General features: G+C 38.4%; 1 protein-coding gene across 2 annotated transcripts in view; it reads left to right on the top strand.

Annotated features, from left to right (window-relative positions):
* CA8 (carbonic anhydrase 8) overlaps positions 1 to 16615 on the top strand; it is a 49407-nt gene extending 32792 nt beyond the window's left edge. For both annotated transcript variants that reach the window (XM_066331746.1, XM_066331738.1), the window contains 2 exons: positions 2664 to 2833; positions 14710 to 16615. In XM_066331746.1, the coding sequence (XP_066187843.1) occupies positions 2664 to 2798 (135 nt within the window). In that variant the 3' untranslated portion in view covers positions 2799 to 2833; positions 14710 to 16615. The remainder of the gene's footprint in view (positions 1 to 2663; positions 2834 to 14709) is intronic.
* The last annotated feature ends 727 nt before the right edge of the window (positions 16616 to 17342 follow it).

Genomic DNA, 17342 nt, shown 5'->3' with positions numbered 1-17342 from the left:
ACTAGCTTATAGAGCTGTAGTGGAAATTGTGCAAAATTTATGTAAACTGTAAAATAAAGCACTCAGAGCTTTGTGGTATTCTGGGTGCTGGGAACTATGTCCTTGTTCTTGGAAGGTGTCATGGAGACGTGAAATTTTCAAACAGAAGCATAGTGCTTCCATATCGAAGAAATGCTTATAGAAAGCATGCAGATTCTTAGTTTTGTGTGCTCTATTCTTCAGCAAATATGTAAAGAAGAACACAGTGTTCAGGACTTGAATACAATGAGTTGTAAAAAAATTCTACGCAATGTGAATACGAATTTACTCAGTAAAAATGCAATTGTTCACATTGTGGATTTGCCTCTATACTGTTTAGAACTTAATCTGCAATTTCAGTGTGAACAGGTTCTGGTAATCCTTAATGTCTTCTGGGCAGGAGAATAACTTTTTAAAGTGGCTATTCCTGGTAGAAGTATGTGAATATCCAAGGATACTTAGCCATGTGTCTCTAAGACATCTGTTTCATTGGCAGTCCTGCAGGGTGTATTTCACAGCATTGACTTACGAGGGGTTAGGAGGAGATGGTAAGTGGTGAAACAGGATAAGCAGGGCACATTACCTTGCATATTAGCTTGCTAGATGGAAATTTAATTGGGAAAGTAGTGTTGGCACAGCTAGTGTCCTTTTCTGACAGAAGTACTTCATGAGTAGAGCAAAGCACTATGTTGTGTAGAGGGTCTCTGTCGCAGCAGTCTGAACCATGGAAGGAACAACTAAACAAGGAGGCTGTTGATCTCAGAAGAAATTCCGTCTTGGAGCAGAGCTTGACTTCCGTAAAGGCTAAAGAGCGGGCACAGAGATCAGGTCGGTTCTGCTCTCCTGACTGAAGAAACTGGAAGGTGCTTTGTGAGGAGTACCTCCTGGAGAGAAATTTCACTGTGGGAACTGGGACAGAGCATTTGTAGTTACTGTAGGAGACAGCTCACAAATGCCAGCTTTGCAGAGAGTCTGCACTTCCCTTTCCTTCATCTGTGTTTGTTTGAAGTATCTCATTCTCACAAGATCAAACAAAAGCCACATTTTTGTAAAGTGCTCCTTTCTAAACTGCAATTATCTCAGACTTTCCAGAGTTGATTCAGATGGTGAAAGAGGATGCTTTTACAAAACTCCTTCAGTGATTTACCAGCCCTTGAGTTCTAACAACCTTTTCAATTCCAAGCTGGTAGTGGATTTGTTTTCAGTTTGCTTTAAGTAAACAACAACAAAAATCTTCCATAACAGGATTCTGCCTCTAAAAGCACCTTCAAGGAGCTTTTTCATTTTGGCAGTCTAAGCTGTTGCCTTATATCTCACCTGCCAGAAGCTGAATGTTGATTTCCAAGCACACTGGTTTTTTGAGGAAAATGAAGCAGAGAAGGGCTAGCCTCGAAATCAAGTAAATAAGTCTGTATCAGTACTGCTGTAGAGTGGAAAATAATGAGGGCAGTTGTGTTCCAGGTTGTAGTAAGAAAGTATTCTCTGTCGGCAGGATAAGAATAAAAATGCCATTACCTGCTGTTTAGTACCTCATTTAATTTAATTCTGGAATCATGCTTACATTCTCCCTGTAATATTTCCTAGGGTGTTTTTCATGGAGAAATTAACTCTGTAATGTCTTAGATGTTAAAGTGATTGTATATTCCAGGCTCCATTTTACTTTCTGTGTATCTTCAGTTTCAAGTTAGGGATGAACTACACAGTGAAGCATCACAGGGTCAGTACAAGTACAAAGGTTGAGACTGGGGGAGTCAGCCATCAAGTACAATTGATGTACTTAGCTGTGTTCAGCTAAAACCGCTTGTGAATATGTCAAAGAAAAGGCATTTTTTTCTAGAAGTTGTAACTATTTAAAATACCAGACTCCTAAAAACAGCACTGCTGAACAGTAAAGTGTTTCATCATGCAGCACTTGATGCTAATACCAGGGATGGAGATGGAAACTGCTCATATTCTTTCCTACACCAGATTAGATTTAGAAAAACATAAAAAGAGTCTATAAGCAATAAACATATTTGTTTTGGCTCAATTGAAATATTTTATATATATATTTTTTTACTGTATTTGACTTTCTGACTAGCTACATCTACAGATCTTTTGAAATGGTATTTTGTTTTGATCACAGAAATTGTATTTTTCTGTATAAAATGTCAACAGACATCCTCTGAAGCTAAAAATCTGTTCAGTATTCTTCTGGTTTAGAAGATAACAACAGTTTCAGGCAGTAAATAAATCACTAGGAGAATTTCAAAACAATTTATAGTCAACCAAGTTATTCTTGAAATGCACCTCATTGAAGAAGACCAGAATTACTACTCTAAACACTCAACAGTAAGGCTGATTCGTAGGACGTAATCTGCGATTGCCAAGATGATTATAGATCCTAAAAGAAATTGTGAAAAGGCAAAGGATAAGTTTGCCAAACTATGTGCATAAGAGTTCTCCTTTTTCTCTCTATCTCAAATGTTTGGCTGTGCTGATAACTATTTTAAAATGTCATTAATGTGTATTGACCTTACTGTATGGTACCAGAACACTCCAATTTTCAAAGCCGCAGATTTGTCTGAACAAGGCTAGTTTCGATCATTAGTTCCATGGTTAAGAATATGTCTCAGCTTCTTCATTTATATTTTTCTGTCTTTCAGATAGAGGAATTTCGAAGACTGAGGACTCATGTTAAGGGTGCTGAACTTTTAGAGGGCTCTGATGGAATCCTAGGAGATAACTTTAGACCAACTCAGCCACTTAGCGATAGAGTCATCAGGGCTGCATTTCAGTAGCAGAGGAGGAAGAACAGTGATGAATCTTCAGTCAGGTAAGTAAAGCTTAGTGGAAAAATCAAAACTCTGAAATAATTTAGCTAAAGTAGAAAATGCACCTTATTTTAGCTAGTGTTATGATACATTATCACAACTGTAAATTTTGACACTGTAATTTCTCTTTTATCCTGTGTATAACAGTTTGGTTATGTCATGATTTAACTCCAGTTGCCGACCAAGCCCCACAAGCTGCTCAGTCACTTTCACATGGTGTGATGGGAGAGAGAAGCAGAAGTGTAGATGTGAGAGAATTTGTGAGTTGAGGCAAAGACAGTTTGATAGGTAAAGCAAAAGCCATGCATGCAAGCAAAGCAATAGAAAACAAAAAAGTCATTCATCACCATCCAGGCAGTAAATCATGATTCCCACTTACATCACAATTACTTCTTGTAGCATTAAATTTCTCCTGCTGCAGTGAGGAAGAGCGCAGTATACACTGTTTTTGTGGTGTATTTCCCCAGTTACTGAGTTTTATTGGTTTTATTTCTTACATGTTTCTAGAAGACTAGCCATTGGTAGATCTTTTCACCTTGTTAAAAACAGGGTAGTATTTCTGGAAGGAGGCCTTTAATTCTAAAATGGAGCATTTTATTTATTTATTTATTTTTACAATGCTGTTCTTTCCCAACAAGACTGAATTTTGGACAACTCCAGTGAAGGTACAAGAGGAAACAAATTAAATTCTGTCAAGGCTAATTTTTTGTATTTCATTCATCAAAGTAGTTGCTGCGTCTTTTCCACTTTTCCACTCCTGACTCACAGAGCAAGAATTTGAGGATGAAGTTAGAGAAATAGACATGTGAACCTGCATTAATCCTGCCTCAGTTATTAAAACTTCTCATATCTTGTTCCCCCAGCCTCTATCAGTCACAAAATAAATTCCCTCAATGCTCCTAATTACTAGTTACTCCTAATCCTTGTTATACTTAGTTAATGGATGTTTTGCTATAATGAAAAAACTGGCAATGACGTTCAAAGAGAATTAAAGTCCAGGGATGTGAATGCCATCACTGAAGGCATTTAAGATGTGTAGATGTGATTTTAGGGATATGGTTTAGTGTAGCACCTGGCAATGCTGGGTTAATAGTTGGACATGATTATCTTGAAGGTCTTTTCTAACTTAAACAATTCTATTCTAAGGCAAATTGTTGCCTTGAAGGTAATGAGTCAAGAGCACCAACTTTATGGTTGATTTTGAAATGAAGTGATCCCGCTTTAATGCAAATAGGAGAACAAATCTGGGAAATCTTCAAGAAAATAATCTGTTTGATTGCTTTCTTCAATAAGTACTACTGCTTTTGAACATAGTAATTTTTTTCCTCTAGTTTCCCACCAAAAAACTTTATTTAAATAATAGAAACATTGGGTATTCCCCATTAGCCTATTTACTGTTGAAATACATCATATAAAAGCCTCAGATTTTCGATCTTTACATTTCTTCAAAGCTACAGAATAACAGATTTATCTACAGTTTTATCTGGAAAAATTCGTCTTCATGCTGCAGAAAGGCTTTTGATAAACTGTTTTGGGTAAGGATATTTATTTGTACTTTAAATTCTTGCCCTCTCTAGTTCATGTCAGGCTCTGTTGTGGAGTTAAGCCCATTCAGAGCACACTCTGGGTGCAGTCCCCAATTTCATGTGAAGTAACAAATGATCAGGCAGCAAATAACCATTAAAAAGATTGATAATTCAGTGCTTCCAAAAAATAGATCTATTAAAACTAAGTGAGAAGATTATCCTCCCTGCTGCATAGAGTAGAAATTATTAAATTGGTAGGACAGTGACCAACAATTTAATGGTCTCTCTGTATAGCATAAGCATTCAATATAGTGTATGCATCCAAACATTTTTTAAGTAAGGCTTTGTATTTTATAACCCTATTTAATATCTGCACCCGAGAAGGTAAACAAAATACCCAAAACATTGATCCCTTTTTAAAATATTATTTTCTTATTTCCATATTTAATTTTGGGCATATCCCTAAGACCAATTCTCAATTACATGGTTCTCTGCAGTAACCAAATATTGTCACTTTAATCTTGAAATGGATGTTTCAAACCCATCCCGGCTTCTGCATAAAAATTACGTGGGAAAATCATAGCAATATTAAAGTACAATTTTTCTCAGAGAGTGAATAATGCCCTGAGGCTAGTGCAGGTAATTCAAGTCTGTAACAGTGAAATTACTTGACACACTGAATTTGAATTTTAAGCATGAAAGAGTTTCCGTTACAATGATGGAATTGAAATGTAAAAATTTCCCTTTTGCTTTCATGTTTGAAATTTTATTACATTTGTCAATACTTACAAAGATTTGTTCTATATAATAAGATTTATCTCGGCTTTGCTTCACAAAATAATCTGTAGTTTTAATTCTCAAATGATGGAGTTTTTAATGCAAAGTGATAGTCCTCACTGTAGGGCCATACTAATTATGAACACTCGAGCCTTGAGGAAGAGCTGTGGCTCCTGGCACAGTGTAGCTCACAGAAAAAATGACACCTGTTTCTCTACACCTGATTGAATTATTTATCAGAAATTCACTTGGTCAGGTCTTTTCAGTTTTGTGTGCGTCACTCCAAGTAGCACTGAGCTAATCAAAGTTTCATTATAAATCTTTGCTATTGAGTTTAGGGAGCTGAAAAAAAATGAAGTGTAAAAAAATCACTTGGCTTTATTCACATTTCTTCTATGCAAAGGGGTAAAATGGAAATAATTCTACTTTGTAGTGATTTCCTCACACCTCTCCAGGAGGAAGGTGTTGAGGAACAGTAGCTCCTCACATAGACTCAGAAATCCTCAAAAAGATTCCTTCCTTCACAAGAATGAGGGAAGTCCCTTAAGATGTGACTGCTGGCATCAGCTGAATATTGCTATGAAGACTTAGTAGTAGATGGGGAAGTAAGAGTTTTCAGGGCAGCATCATCCTAGTGATTCAATAGGAGCATTTCTTCTTTTCAAAGAGCAGATTACCTTTTATTTTATAGTTCTGGTATGTCTTTAATATTACGGTTAAAAACACACTGGTTGACTTCTTTTTTTACACAATGCCCCTCTGCCAAGTGTGCTGGACCTCCTGTCAGTAAAGTTTTCAATATTTTTTTTTTTTTATTCCAAGCCAGTGTGGCACAGCCACTCGAAGAACCTTGAGGAATGTTAGTTTGCTGTGACCTTGTTACTCTGTCAGGGAAGGAAGGAGACAAATGTTTCTGTAAGTGTATCCACAGGAGTAGAAAGAGGTTGTTAGAAAGGTCTAATTAAATTTTGACTGAATCAGAATGCAGGCTTTATGCACACCATGCTCCCAAAGCTTCAGAACATCTGCTCCTCTTGATTTAAACCTTGACAAAACTGAACCCTTTGTGGCTTACGATCAAATGGCATATGTTTATCTTTGGTGTAATTTGTTCTAATTTGTTGAGTAAGAAGCAGAGTTGACACAAACATGGTGTGTAATACCAGGGAAAGAACTAATTATTTTTTTTTTTAATGTTCCTCCATCATGGAAAAGCCCTGATCTCAAAATTCTCCTTTCAAGTTCTAAGACAAATGGTGTCCAGGCTCTAAAGGAGGGCTTCAGGGGGACAAAACAGATAGAACTTTGTAGATTCTCTGCTCTCTTTAACCCAGTGGGCTTCAGAATAGGTTTGCGGCTATCTAGTTGGCCTCTCCTGGCTCTGCTTTTCTGCTGAAAACATATATCTCATATAGCTTGCGGTTAATGAGTTTTTGGTTTCTGTTTTGTTGGGTTTTTCACATGCATCCAAATTACATCCCACTCAATGACCTTTTCATCCTTCTTCTTCTGCAGTTGCTGAAGTTTTTAAATATGTTTCTTTTGAAAAAGCCATTTAAAAATTTTCTAACCTCTTTAAATCATATCCAGAAGTGAAAGATCCAGTCAGCTGTTAAGACTCTGTTGTTAAGGAGTTTAGAGGAAAAGCTCATAAAGATTTGCTTTCAGATATGGACGTTAAAAACTTGAGTTCAGATTTAGAGAGTGAAGAACAATGGAATAACAGAGTAGTTGTAATTGAAAGGTGCCTCTGGAGATCAATTAGTTTGATCCTCTGCTCAAAGCAGTGTTAACTGCAGTGGGTTGCTCAGAGCCATGTCCAGCTGGGTTGTTTTGAATATCATAAGGATGAAGACTTCTTAACTTCTCTAAGTGAATTGTACCTGTGTACTCCTGCAGGGAAAAAGATTTTTCTTTATTTTAAATGAAATTTCCTGTGTTTCAGTTTGTCCCCATTGCCTCTTCTCCTTTCCCTGGATGCAGCTGAAGGTGCAGTCTGGTGCCATCTTCTCTACTTTTCTCATAAACTATTTACACACGTTGATAAGATCTCTGTTGAAACACCTTTTCTGGAAGCTGGGCAGTTTCAGCTCTCTCAGCCATCCTTTTATGAGAGGTGCTGCAGTCCCTTACCATGCTAGTAGCCTGTTGCTGATCTCCAGTGTGTCTGTGTTTCTTCTGAGCTGGGGAACCCAGGACTGGACCCAGTGCTCCAGATGTTCTGTCCGTGCTGAGTAGAAGCATTTACCTCCACCTGCTGGCAATGCTTTTATTGGTGCAGTCCAGAAAGCTGCAGAACTTCTTTTTTGCCTTGGGTGCATTACTGACTCAGCTTGAACCTGATGTTTGCCAGGACTCCCAAGTCCTTTTCTGGAAGAAAAGAGGAGGGATAACATTGTTACTTCCTTGGTTAATGCTAGTTTCTTTTTTACTCCCTGCTTGACTCAGAACCCTTGTTAGCAGTAGCATTGAGCTATTTCTTGATAATTTCAGATGATCTTGGAATAAGATTTATAGTTACTATTGCTATATGGCAAAGCCTAACAGTGAGAAAACAAATGCTACCACTCTTACAAATCAAAACCCAAAAATCTCAAATCTTCCATTTCATGAAAGGCTATTTATTTAACAGTTGTAGGCCTCACATGCTATTTCTCAATATGTGAATTGTGACTCTTCCAGAAGGCTTGCTGGAATTTTGGGGCTTGCCAGCTTTTCTAATGGATAAGTATTTTTTTAGTACTACATTGTTGTACTGAAATAATTCACATTATTTGTGGTTTGCAATGGATTTATCACCTCCTCTTTAATTCTTGTTGCTTTACATGTAGCTGATTTACATTTGATAGACATGCTTTTCCCTCTTTTTTGTCAGTGGAACAGCTTTATCTGTGAATGAGCAAGAATTCTGATTTCAAACACTTGAATATCAACTTAAATTTGTAATGATAGTTGTGGGGGTGGGCAGAGCCCCAGCTGCTTTGCCCTGGAGGGAGCCAAGCTGAGGAGTTAAGAAAGAAATTCGCAACTTCACCCAGAGGCCCTAAGACAAAAGACAAACTTTCTAGTCACGGCGACCTGTCCGGAGACCCACAAGCCCCCTCGGGATTTTATGTAGATCTGTTACAATTGATTGGTTCTGTACCCTTTTCCTCCCACCCTGGTGTCCCATAAAAACCCCTGGGTTTCCTCTGGTCGGGAGAGGTTCCTCGTCTCTGGATCCCTTTCGCTGGTACCCTCTCAATAAAGTACCACCTGCGGAAATTCCATACGAGACCTCTCTCTCTCTCACCACGGCCGGCTAAAAGAGGGGCAAACTCACAAGGGCATGAGCTAAGAGCACTGAGCTGAAATCACTGATAGCTGAAATCACTGGGCTGAAATCACTGAGCTGAAAAATCACTGCTCTGCCCTCCTGCTGAGAAGCCCCTCTGCCAGCTGAGGAGCGCCCTGACCCCGCAAGGAGCTGTTTCTAGTGGATAGTGAACTCAGTGTGGAATGCAAACACGTCTTCATCCCTTTATACACCAGGGTGTGTACACATGATTCCATGCATAGAGTAGGTAAATGGCATTCCTCCTATTTACTAAGACGAGGTCAAATAGGTGCCTGTTATAGAAGTCATTGAAATTTACAAAACCCTTTTACTAGAAGACAGTAAGAGCTCGTTATAAAAAATAATTTGCTGAAAGAATATTTTATTTTTAAAGTGATAAACTTTATTTTGATTTCCTCTGAGAATAAGTAATAAAATAAAGAATTTTATCTCCAATATGTTGTCTCAAAACTCACCATCTCAGACATAATTTATTTTGTATTCATTAGTAATTATTCTCCAAATGTCATGATGTCTTGTACCATCTTTTCCATCTACATACATTACTCAAGTTCTCCTGAATACTTTTTCATTTGTGACTGATTCAGAAATTCCTGAGAAATCATCAATTTTTATATACACACTCATATATACACATACATCTGTGGTCGACCTTAGACTGCAAATAGCTGCAAGTTTATCCAATGTCCGGTAAATTATGATAGCAGAAATAATTCAGATTAAAACCATGCTTAATATAATTACTACTTTCCTAGTTTTAAATTAAAGATTAGACAAAAAATTAAAAAACATAATTAAAATAGCAAGGTTTTGTGAGGCCTGGGGAACAGGAAGGTGTAATTCAGAGTGAGAGGAACAGAGACTGCATTTCTGATGCTGCAGAGACTCTCTGTGTGATACTGAGAGGTCTGAGCAGGCAAGAAGAAACTGGCACAACATTAGATTCACAGCAACGTATCTGGTGCATTTTGTGAATGGATAGTGCAAATTCCTTGGTTTTGAAGCTGCTGAGCAGCTTTTTTGGCAACAAAACTATGTTGCCCTTTCCCCAGGATATTGAACAGAGCATCTGGGGCTGCCAGTGGGAATGAACTAGTACTGAATAGGTGGTAGTGTACTCTCCTCTTTATGGAATTGTGAATTGTATGATAACAGATTGTAGAATATGAAAGAACATTCAAAACCAGAGCGAGCCATGGAGCTGCACCTTGCCTTTGAGAAACCGGAAGTGTCATGCAATGCTATGGACTGTATTTCTATGTTTAAACAGATCTCAGTGAAATTTATATTTTAATGGACATTTACATTGGCAATCCACATGTCTTTACTCTCAGTTTACTTGTAGCATTTGCAGTTTGTGAAGTTCACAAACAAGTTCTTCTGCAGAAGTTCTTAACACTTGGGGATTTTATCCTTTCCTGTTGTCCAGAGCTGGAATGAGGTGTCAGCAGCCATGCATCATTAGGCTACCAAAACTGTTCTTATCATTTTCCTGTTTGTAAAACCTCAAATCAACCCTGCACAAAGATTATCAACAGTAGCTCTTTAGAAATACAAACACGGGTTTCCTAGATTTGTTGAAATATGAGTATTTATGCTGCTTCTAAGTGAGTGATATTTTTATTGGTCATTGTTTTTCTCCATGAATTTAGAGTTCATGCTTAAAATATGATTGGTTTAGTTGTAAAGTTTCAGTCTTTTAAAGAAACTGAACTTCATGTTATCACCAAAAATGACTATTGTTCTGTATTTAAGGTCTTATGTCCAGTGGCCAACCCTCTAGTGCTGTTTCAGAGTTATTGAGAACGTGCTTACACTTGAGTGTATGACTGTAGAACAGAGGGCCACACACCGTAATCAGAGGCCTACTGGAAACAAAACAAAACTTTTGGAGCCTTCAGGCAACCAAAAGCTCCAGGAATGGCTGAAAAAGGGGGCCTTTTAAAGTTGTGTTCCACTACTTCATTGTAATAGCAGGGAGTAGAGTGTGCACTGAGATTGCAAGCGAATCCTGTAATATCAGCATAAAATTTTTTCCCACTGCTGATGATTCAAATTACTGACTAGAAAAACACTTTTGTTGCTTATGTGACATATCTCTGATGTGGGGGCCAGAGTGTAGGGACTTGGCAGTGAGAGGCAGCCAAGAGTCATAGACTGGTCCTTGATATGGTAGGTATTTATGTAACCAGGCCAGTATATCAGTATAGCAGGTGATCAAGCCTAAATGAAAAAGAAAAACATTTTGAGTTTTTCAGAGTTAGTGTCATATTGGAATTGTCCATGTTCAATTCCTTACTGAGCTCATTAGAAATACACAAGTTGTGGAGGAATAGAAAATGGTCAAAATCCCTTAGCACATAAAGCAGTGAGGGGGAAAGATTACTGTGTTTCCTTTTCAAAGCTAAAAAAGTCCTGAGGTAGTCTAAAAATTAGATTGCTGCTTATGCTTCAAATAAGATACTTCATGCTGACAAGTGCTCCTAAATTTTGTGACCTGTGAGTTTCTACTAGCATCACACAGTCTTTCCTGTTAATAATTCACTGTTATCATCAGCTTTTCATAAAAAGAGTTTTGAGAGTATAATTCCCAGCAGCTGACCATAAATCATGTATGGTTTGTAGTGTGCTGCTTGGGAACTGATAATGTAGCCGGGAGCCCAGAGTGGCTGTCATACAAAACATTATTAGTGTGTTTATTAGTAATCATAACACACAAGTTAGAGTCTGAACACTCACTGAAACTCTGCCATGGTATTTTCACTTATGGGGAAAATGCTGCAAATTAGTGTGAGTCAAAATAGTGGAAAGCTGAAATCATTGATAAAGCTACACCCATTTTTAGAGAAAGAGAGTAGTGCATATAACATGTAATGTAATGGGCTCTCAAATACCAAAGATACTAGAAGGACATATATCTGTAGGAAGGACATATATCTGTATGAAGGTACATATGTCTGTACAATACAGAGAAGAGAGCCTGCAATATGCTTTCCTCCTTCACCAATGTTATACAAGTTAGGCACTGGAAGTGTACTCTGTTTTACCTGGATGAAATCACACACAGATTTAAGCAGAACATGATTATTCCATTGAAACTGAAGATCCAGGTAGGCCCAGATCCTTACTCTTAGTGGAATTTTTAATCCTGATTATTTAGTATGTATAAAGACAATGCAGTGAAAAATACGCAAACTCTTGCTAAGCAAACAGACATGTTTTGTAAATAAATAGCAAATGAAAACTACCAAGTTATTTGGATTACTGAAAATGGTTTTGCAGGTGATACTTGCCACTCAAGAAACGGAATGTCAGCACTAATATTGTTAGCAATGTTTTATGGATAAGACCAGGGTTTATGACAGAGTAGTGCTACCCAACAAAACCTTCTTTAAAAACATTTTTACATCCCCATAGCTCAAGACAAAGGTATATTTTAGTTAGCTAGATGTAGCTAAATGCCCACAGAAATTGATGCTGATTCAGTAAATTGTAACCTTTTCATGGAAGGAATGCAAAGTATTTCAAGAATGGTAAGGTTTGATAAGGTACTCTGTTCTCTTTTCTGAGACATTCTGAATCCACACCTGGCTGTTCTTTCAGGTTTTTTAGGAAGGTGTAGGATAAAGGTAATGTTTTGTTAGCATTATACTGGTTTTGTCACCCATGTCTTTTGTGCTTTTATTAACTCTTAAACTTTTTTGATTTATCTCATGGAGGAGAAGGCAAGATCCTTCTATAAAGAAAAAGGACACAGTGTGAGACAGTGGGGGTAAGGAATATGGTAAGACAAAGGAGGTAGAAAAGCTCTCCAGAAAGGAGATTGAGTACTTACTTCTAAGCAGCAGAATAAAGGTTTTGATCTTGTGTGTTGATCTTGACCTGAAGCTGCTGCAGTGGGACATCTTACTTCGTCACTATCAGATGGAAAGACATATTATTGTGGCCATCCTATTTAATTTCTCCATAGCCTCTTTATTTGCACTTTCTCAACACTTTTGAAAGACTTTGAAAAACAATCCCTTTCACTGAAGTTTTCTCATATCTCCTCTTTTAAGTATGTTCTATCTATTGCTATAGGTACATTGGGACCTTAGGTTCTTAAAAATATACCAGCTTTGCTCCTTATCTTTGCTCCTGCCTCTGCTCCTGGTTTCTGAGATAAAATTTATAGTGGTCCATTTGTCCCAGTTTGTACAAGAAAATTTTGTCTGTGGAGAGTATAGGAGAATAATTTTTTTATACAAAAGTATTAGATATAAGTATTCTTGGAAAAATAATGATTTATTTTACATTCTGAGGTTGATTAACCTTGTTAATAATTTTTTTTTTTTTTCGAACCATGGGTATTGTGAAGAACTCTCAGATTTTGCAGGTATTTACACTTTATGGCACTGATCCTGGAAGATTTTCTTTGGAAAGAATTATTTTATCTGTTGAGGATTTGACCAGAAATTGGGAAAGTTACTGTTAAACAAGAATAAACAAGGGTAAACCTGGATAACAACACTACCAATATATACAATCAGTCTTTTGTCAGACAATACATGAAGTATTTCTGTAACAAACCCAGCTGAACTCTTCAGACTGGCTCATAATTAGGCTCCTTTCAAAAAGTAATCCATTAATACAATAGATACCAAATCCCAGTTCAACTTAATTTCACTGACTTTGACTTTTGGACTAAAAGCATTAAGCTTGAACTAGCTAAAAATGTACAAAATGTGCATTCAATTAAAGAGTAATTAGATACTCAATCACCCTTACATCACACTAGGGATTATCCAAGAAAGAAGAGAGGTACTACTCACTGCAGTGTGTAAAACAATTTTCTTAATTAGTTTAGCTCTAATTGAGATTGAGGAAGTGTCACTGTGTCACAGTATTAATTTACCTAAATAGAACCTTAAAAACACAAAAGGTTTGGCTTCTTTGGCACTTTTTCATTCAGATTGCTCAGTCTTATTCACTGATCCAGTATCTTCTGGCATTAAAATGGAAAGTTTCTGTTCTCTTCAGGGAATGGGGGCTTGGTCCCTGCACCCTTGTGTCAGTAGCCCATTGAAAAACATGCCAAGAGTTTTTCCAGAGATGGAGAATAACTTGTTATTATTACTTGGTTGTTTTGTTTTTTTTTCTTTTTTTATGTTACACCTTTATACCAAGCCCTGGGAAGAGCTGGGATTCCTCTGTGCTGTTACATGGAGTATTAGACCCACTACTTCCAGCATGCCTTAGGAGGCAACTGGTAGAAAGCTCTTCAAGTGGACCGTCAAATGGTGCTGCTGCCAGACAAGGTGGCTTTTGGGGGGTACTTAGTGGTAACCAGGGTGTATGTGGAAATCACAACTTGTGGGATTGTCTTGTGGATAGGCACTGACTTCTTAGCAGCACTGCTGGTTACTGACAACCTCTGCACTCCCTTCCCCTGTCAGGACCAGAGCAGGAACTCTCTGGAATGTGTTGACTCTCCCTGCAAGCACTGGTAGCCCCAGGTGACCATTTGCACATGAGCACTTTCAGATTGTTTGTGTGTGCACACTGAGCTATTGTTAGCACTAAAATAACCTTAGGGGAAAAAAGGAAATTATAAGAACGAAGCAGTCAGACACTCTCATACCCACTGCTTCTGAACTGAGAGCACTGGGGCAACCTGAGCACCTGGATTCTTAAGGTTATGCCAAAGCACATGAATACGTGTTTGCATGAAATCAAGGATTGATTAATGCTGCTAATGAATAAGAATATTACTGCTGTTAGGATAAATTCGGTGATTGCTTTCTATCCCTCAAGCTTACCTGACTCCCATGAGAGCTGGTACTCAGCACTTCACTTAGTAAGGCCCCTAAAATAATAAATGGTAAAAAGTTCTCTGTGACCACTTTATTTTTCTTTCTAGTTTACTACCATGAGCACCACAGTAGAATCAATTACCAGACTGATTCAGAAAGCCAATTGTAAGACTTCATTTTGAATTAATACTTTTACCACTGCATTTAACTTTGCATTTTTACTGCCATTTCCTCCATTGCTAGTAAATCTTGCAGCACTGGCTTTACCCTAAAAGAGAAGAATCAGTACCATTATGTCACTGAAGTATATACCCTGAAACTGCTCCCACCTGCTGTCATGAAATCCCAGCTTTTAGTTTTCCTTGTCTCCCTGGCTCGACATAAACAGTCTTTCAGACCCACTGCGGAGGAATTTCAGTAACATAATTGTTCCATTCTCTTTTCAGAGAGGAGGAAGACAATGCTCCCACAGTGCCCGCAGATGAGAAATGGAAACTTTTGAGACTGCTGCTTCAGTTGAACCACAAAGCCTGTATTGTTTGTTTTCATCTAATTCAGCCTTGATAGACAGCTGTGACAGTTGGTCTGTCCACATGGTCCAGTGAAATTCTGGGAATGGGCTGTACATTGAAAGAAGAAAACGTATTAAATCTTCCAATTCACATTGTTAATTATTTTTAAATTGTTGATATCATTGCTTTTGTAGCTATTTTGCCATAGCATTCAGTAGTCATCTGTGATCCAAATAGTACTGATTTTAAGCTTGGTGTGAATGCCAATACGTAGAAATACTCATTATTGTTTTGAATGTTAGATTTACTTTTATTCCATATCATCTCTTGTGCTGCCAGTAACCATGTTTTCTGTAGAGAGGAGATGCATTCTGCAAAGGTAATAAAAACATTGTTTGTTCACAAAGAGTAGTATATAAATTCAGAATTAATTTTTTTGGCAGAAAGGAGCACTTCTCTGCTAAACATATGCACTTGACATGGTTTATCTGAATAAAGCTGAATGACATTTGCATTACTAGAAATCTTACTGAAAAAAGGACAGTCTGGAACTAAGTAAAATTAACCAATATAACAATAAACAGAATTGTCTGTATTATTTTCTACTTGGTGATCCATGGAACTTTGTGATATAGTGTTCAGTTGAGGCAGAAAATGTTCAGTCTTTGTTCTCCTGTGAATTATGACAGTTCTGTTTGTCCTGTACATTGCTGAGGATGGTGGTCTGGGGACTTATTCTGCATGTCCTGGGCTCTCTGCACAGCATGGAGGTTGCCACACTGGGCCACACATGACTTATCTGACAGAGAAGATAAGGCAAGAGTAGTCTGAACCAGCTAGTCAACCTCATAGCTTCTGAGGAACACCAAGACCTGAAGGACAGTCTCTAATGTGGGAGGCAATAGCTTTGATCACCGTATCTGTTAGTGAGGTTCCCTGTCCTGGCATGAGGAACATGTGAGAGATTTGTGTCAGTGGAAGAGCCCCAGAGGCGCAGATGACAGCTTCCAGCCTGGGGCACAGTAGATGCAAACTGAGGGCTCACAAAGGAGAGGCCACTTCCTTGGAACAGATCGATCATCAATCACAAAGTCATTCCCAGGCAGTGGTAAATGCAGAGTCAGAAGGCACCCTTAATCCACCTTGTCAAGGGTTATGGGGAGAGCTACTGCTGAATAACGAGTTACGAGCTCTCTGAGTAAGTTATGTGTGTGTTGGGGGCAGCAGAAACAACAGGAGAAACCCGCACAGTGCATGTGAACTGGGTGAGGGGGACCAGCTATTGCTGACCACTTGATGTGTCTGTAACTGGATGCACTGCAGAAACACATGCTTCCTTTGGATATAAGCCTTGGTGGCATGCATTGCAATATATGCACAGAAAATGTAAAGCAAGCAGCCCACCATGAGGTCATCTGTTCATTTGGGCTTAGGAGAGTAACAATCAGCGTGGTGTTCCTTGGGCTTAGAGAAATTTATATTTCTTAGGGTTATCTCCATCTCCTGCCCACATTTAATTAAGTATAATCCCATTATCTATACAACAGGTTCAAGATTGCAGTGCTGGCCAAAGCCACACTTTCCACCTGCAGTGTCTGTAATGTGTGTGTAGCAGCTTCACTGGCTCCTGCCCCTCTTCCTTCAGCAGTTACTCCCCAGGCAGCTGCAGCCAGAGCCCAACACCTGATCACCAGACCTTGGCTTCCCACTGGCATCACACCACAGGGCAGGAGCAGCCTCTACCGCAATAGCCTGGCTGGACTGTCTGTAGTCTTTGACAGGAGCCTCATAGTTTGTCTTAGTTGTCAAGTTTGGTACTAAAATCTTGGGAAAATAATAAGGAACACCCCCCAACTCTGAGGTGTAACTGTTTTCTGCCAGGTGAAGGTCTGTTCTTATCTTCTTGTGCCCAGCAGTGAATGAACCCTCCAAAAGTGAAGTGTCTGGTTCCAAACCAGACAATTCTCAGGTTACATGCACAGCTCATTCAGATCTTCTTCCTTTGCATACAACATATTATTAACTACTAAGTGTTAACTGACAGGAACTGTAGTAGTAATACGGCAAATATTGACATTATGATGAAATCTGAACTAGATTTATTGTCTGAATAAACATGTTCCTTATCTTGGAGCTGGCTGATATTCTTGTGGCTGTGAAATACAGATACATTGCAAAGCAAATGATGTAATGTCTCCACGAAGGAGTCCATTATTTCCCTTTCCCGTGCTCCCTTCCTGTGTTTGCTGTTCTTTCAAGCATTGCCTTGTGCAGCGAAATTCTAGTCATATAAATACTACTACTGAGGAATTGAAGTTAGTAAATTTGTCTCAGCTCTTGTCAGACTTTTTTTTTCCTAGGCTTGGCTTTGAAAGAAAAAATCCACTGGTAAAAATACCTACAGCAGTTTTGTGTCTTAAGAACTGGATCTGATTATAACAACAAATTCATTCACAAAACACACCCATTCTAATTACAGATTGGTCAACCCACATTGGTTGTGTGTTGGGAAAAGTTAAATTAGTCTTTTTGGTTTTGGTAGAATCCGCAGGGAGAAATTTTCAGGA

This window comes from Sylvia atricapilla, chromosome 1 (genome assembly GCF_009819655.1).
Source record: "Sylvia atricapilla isolate bSylAtr1 chromosome 1, bSylAtr1.pri, whole genome shotgun sequence".
Taxonomy (NCBI): Eukaryota; Metazoa; Chordata; class Aves; order Passeriformes; family Sylviidae; genus Sylvia; species Sylvia atricapilla.
The sequence above is the reverse complement of the archived record's forward strand: the minus strand, read 5'-3'. Positions and strand labels throughout refer to the sequence as shown.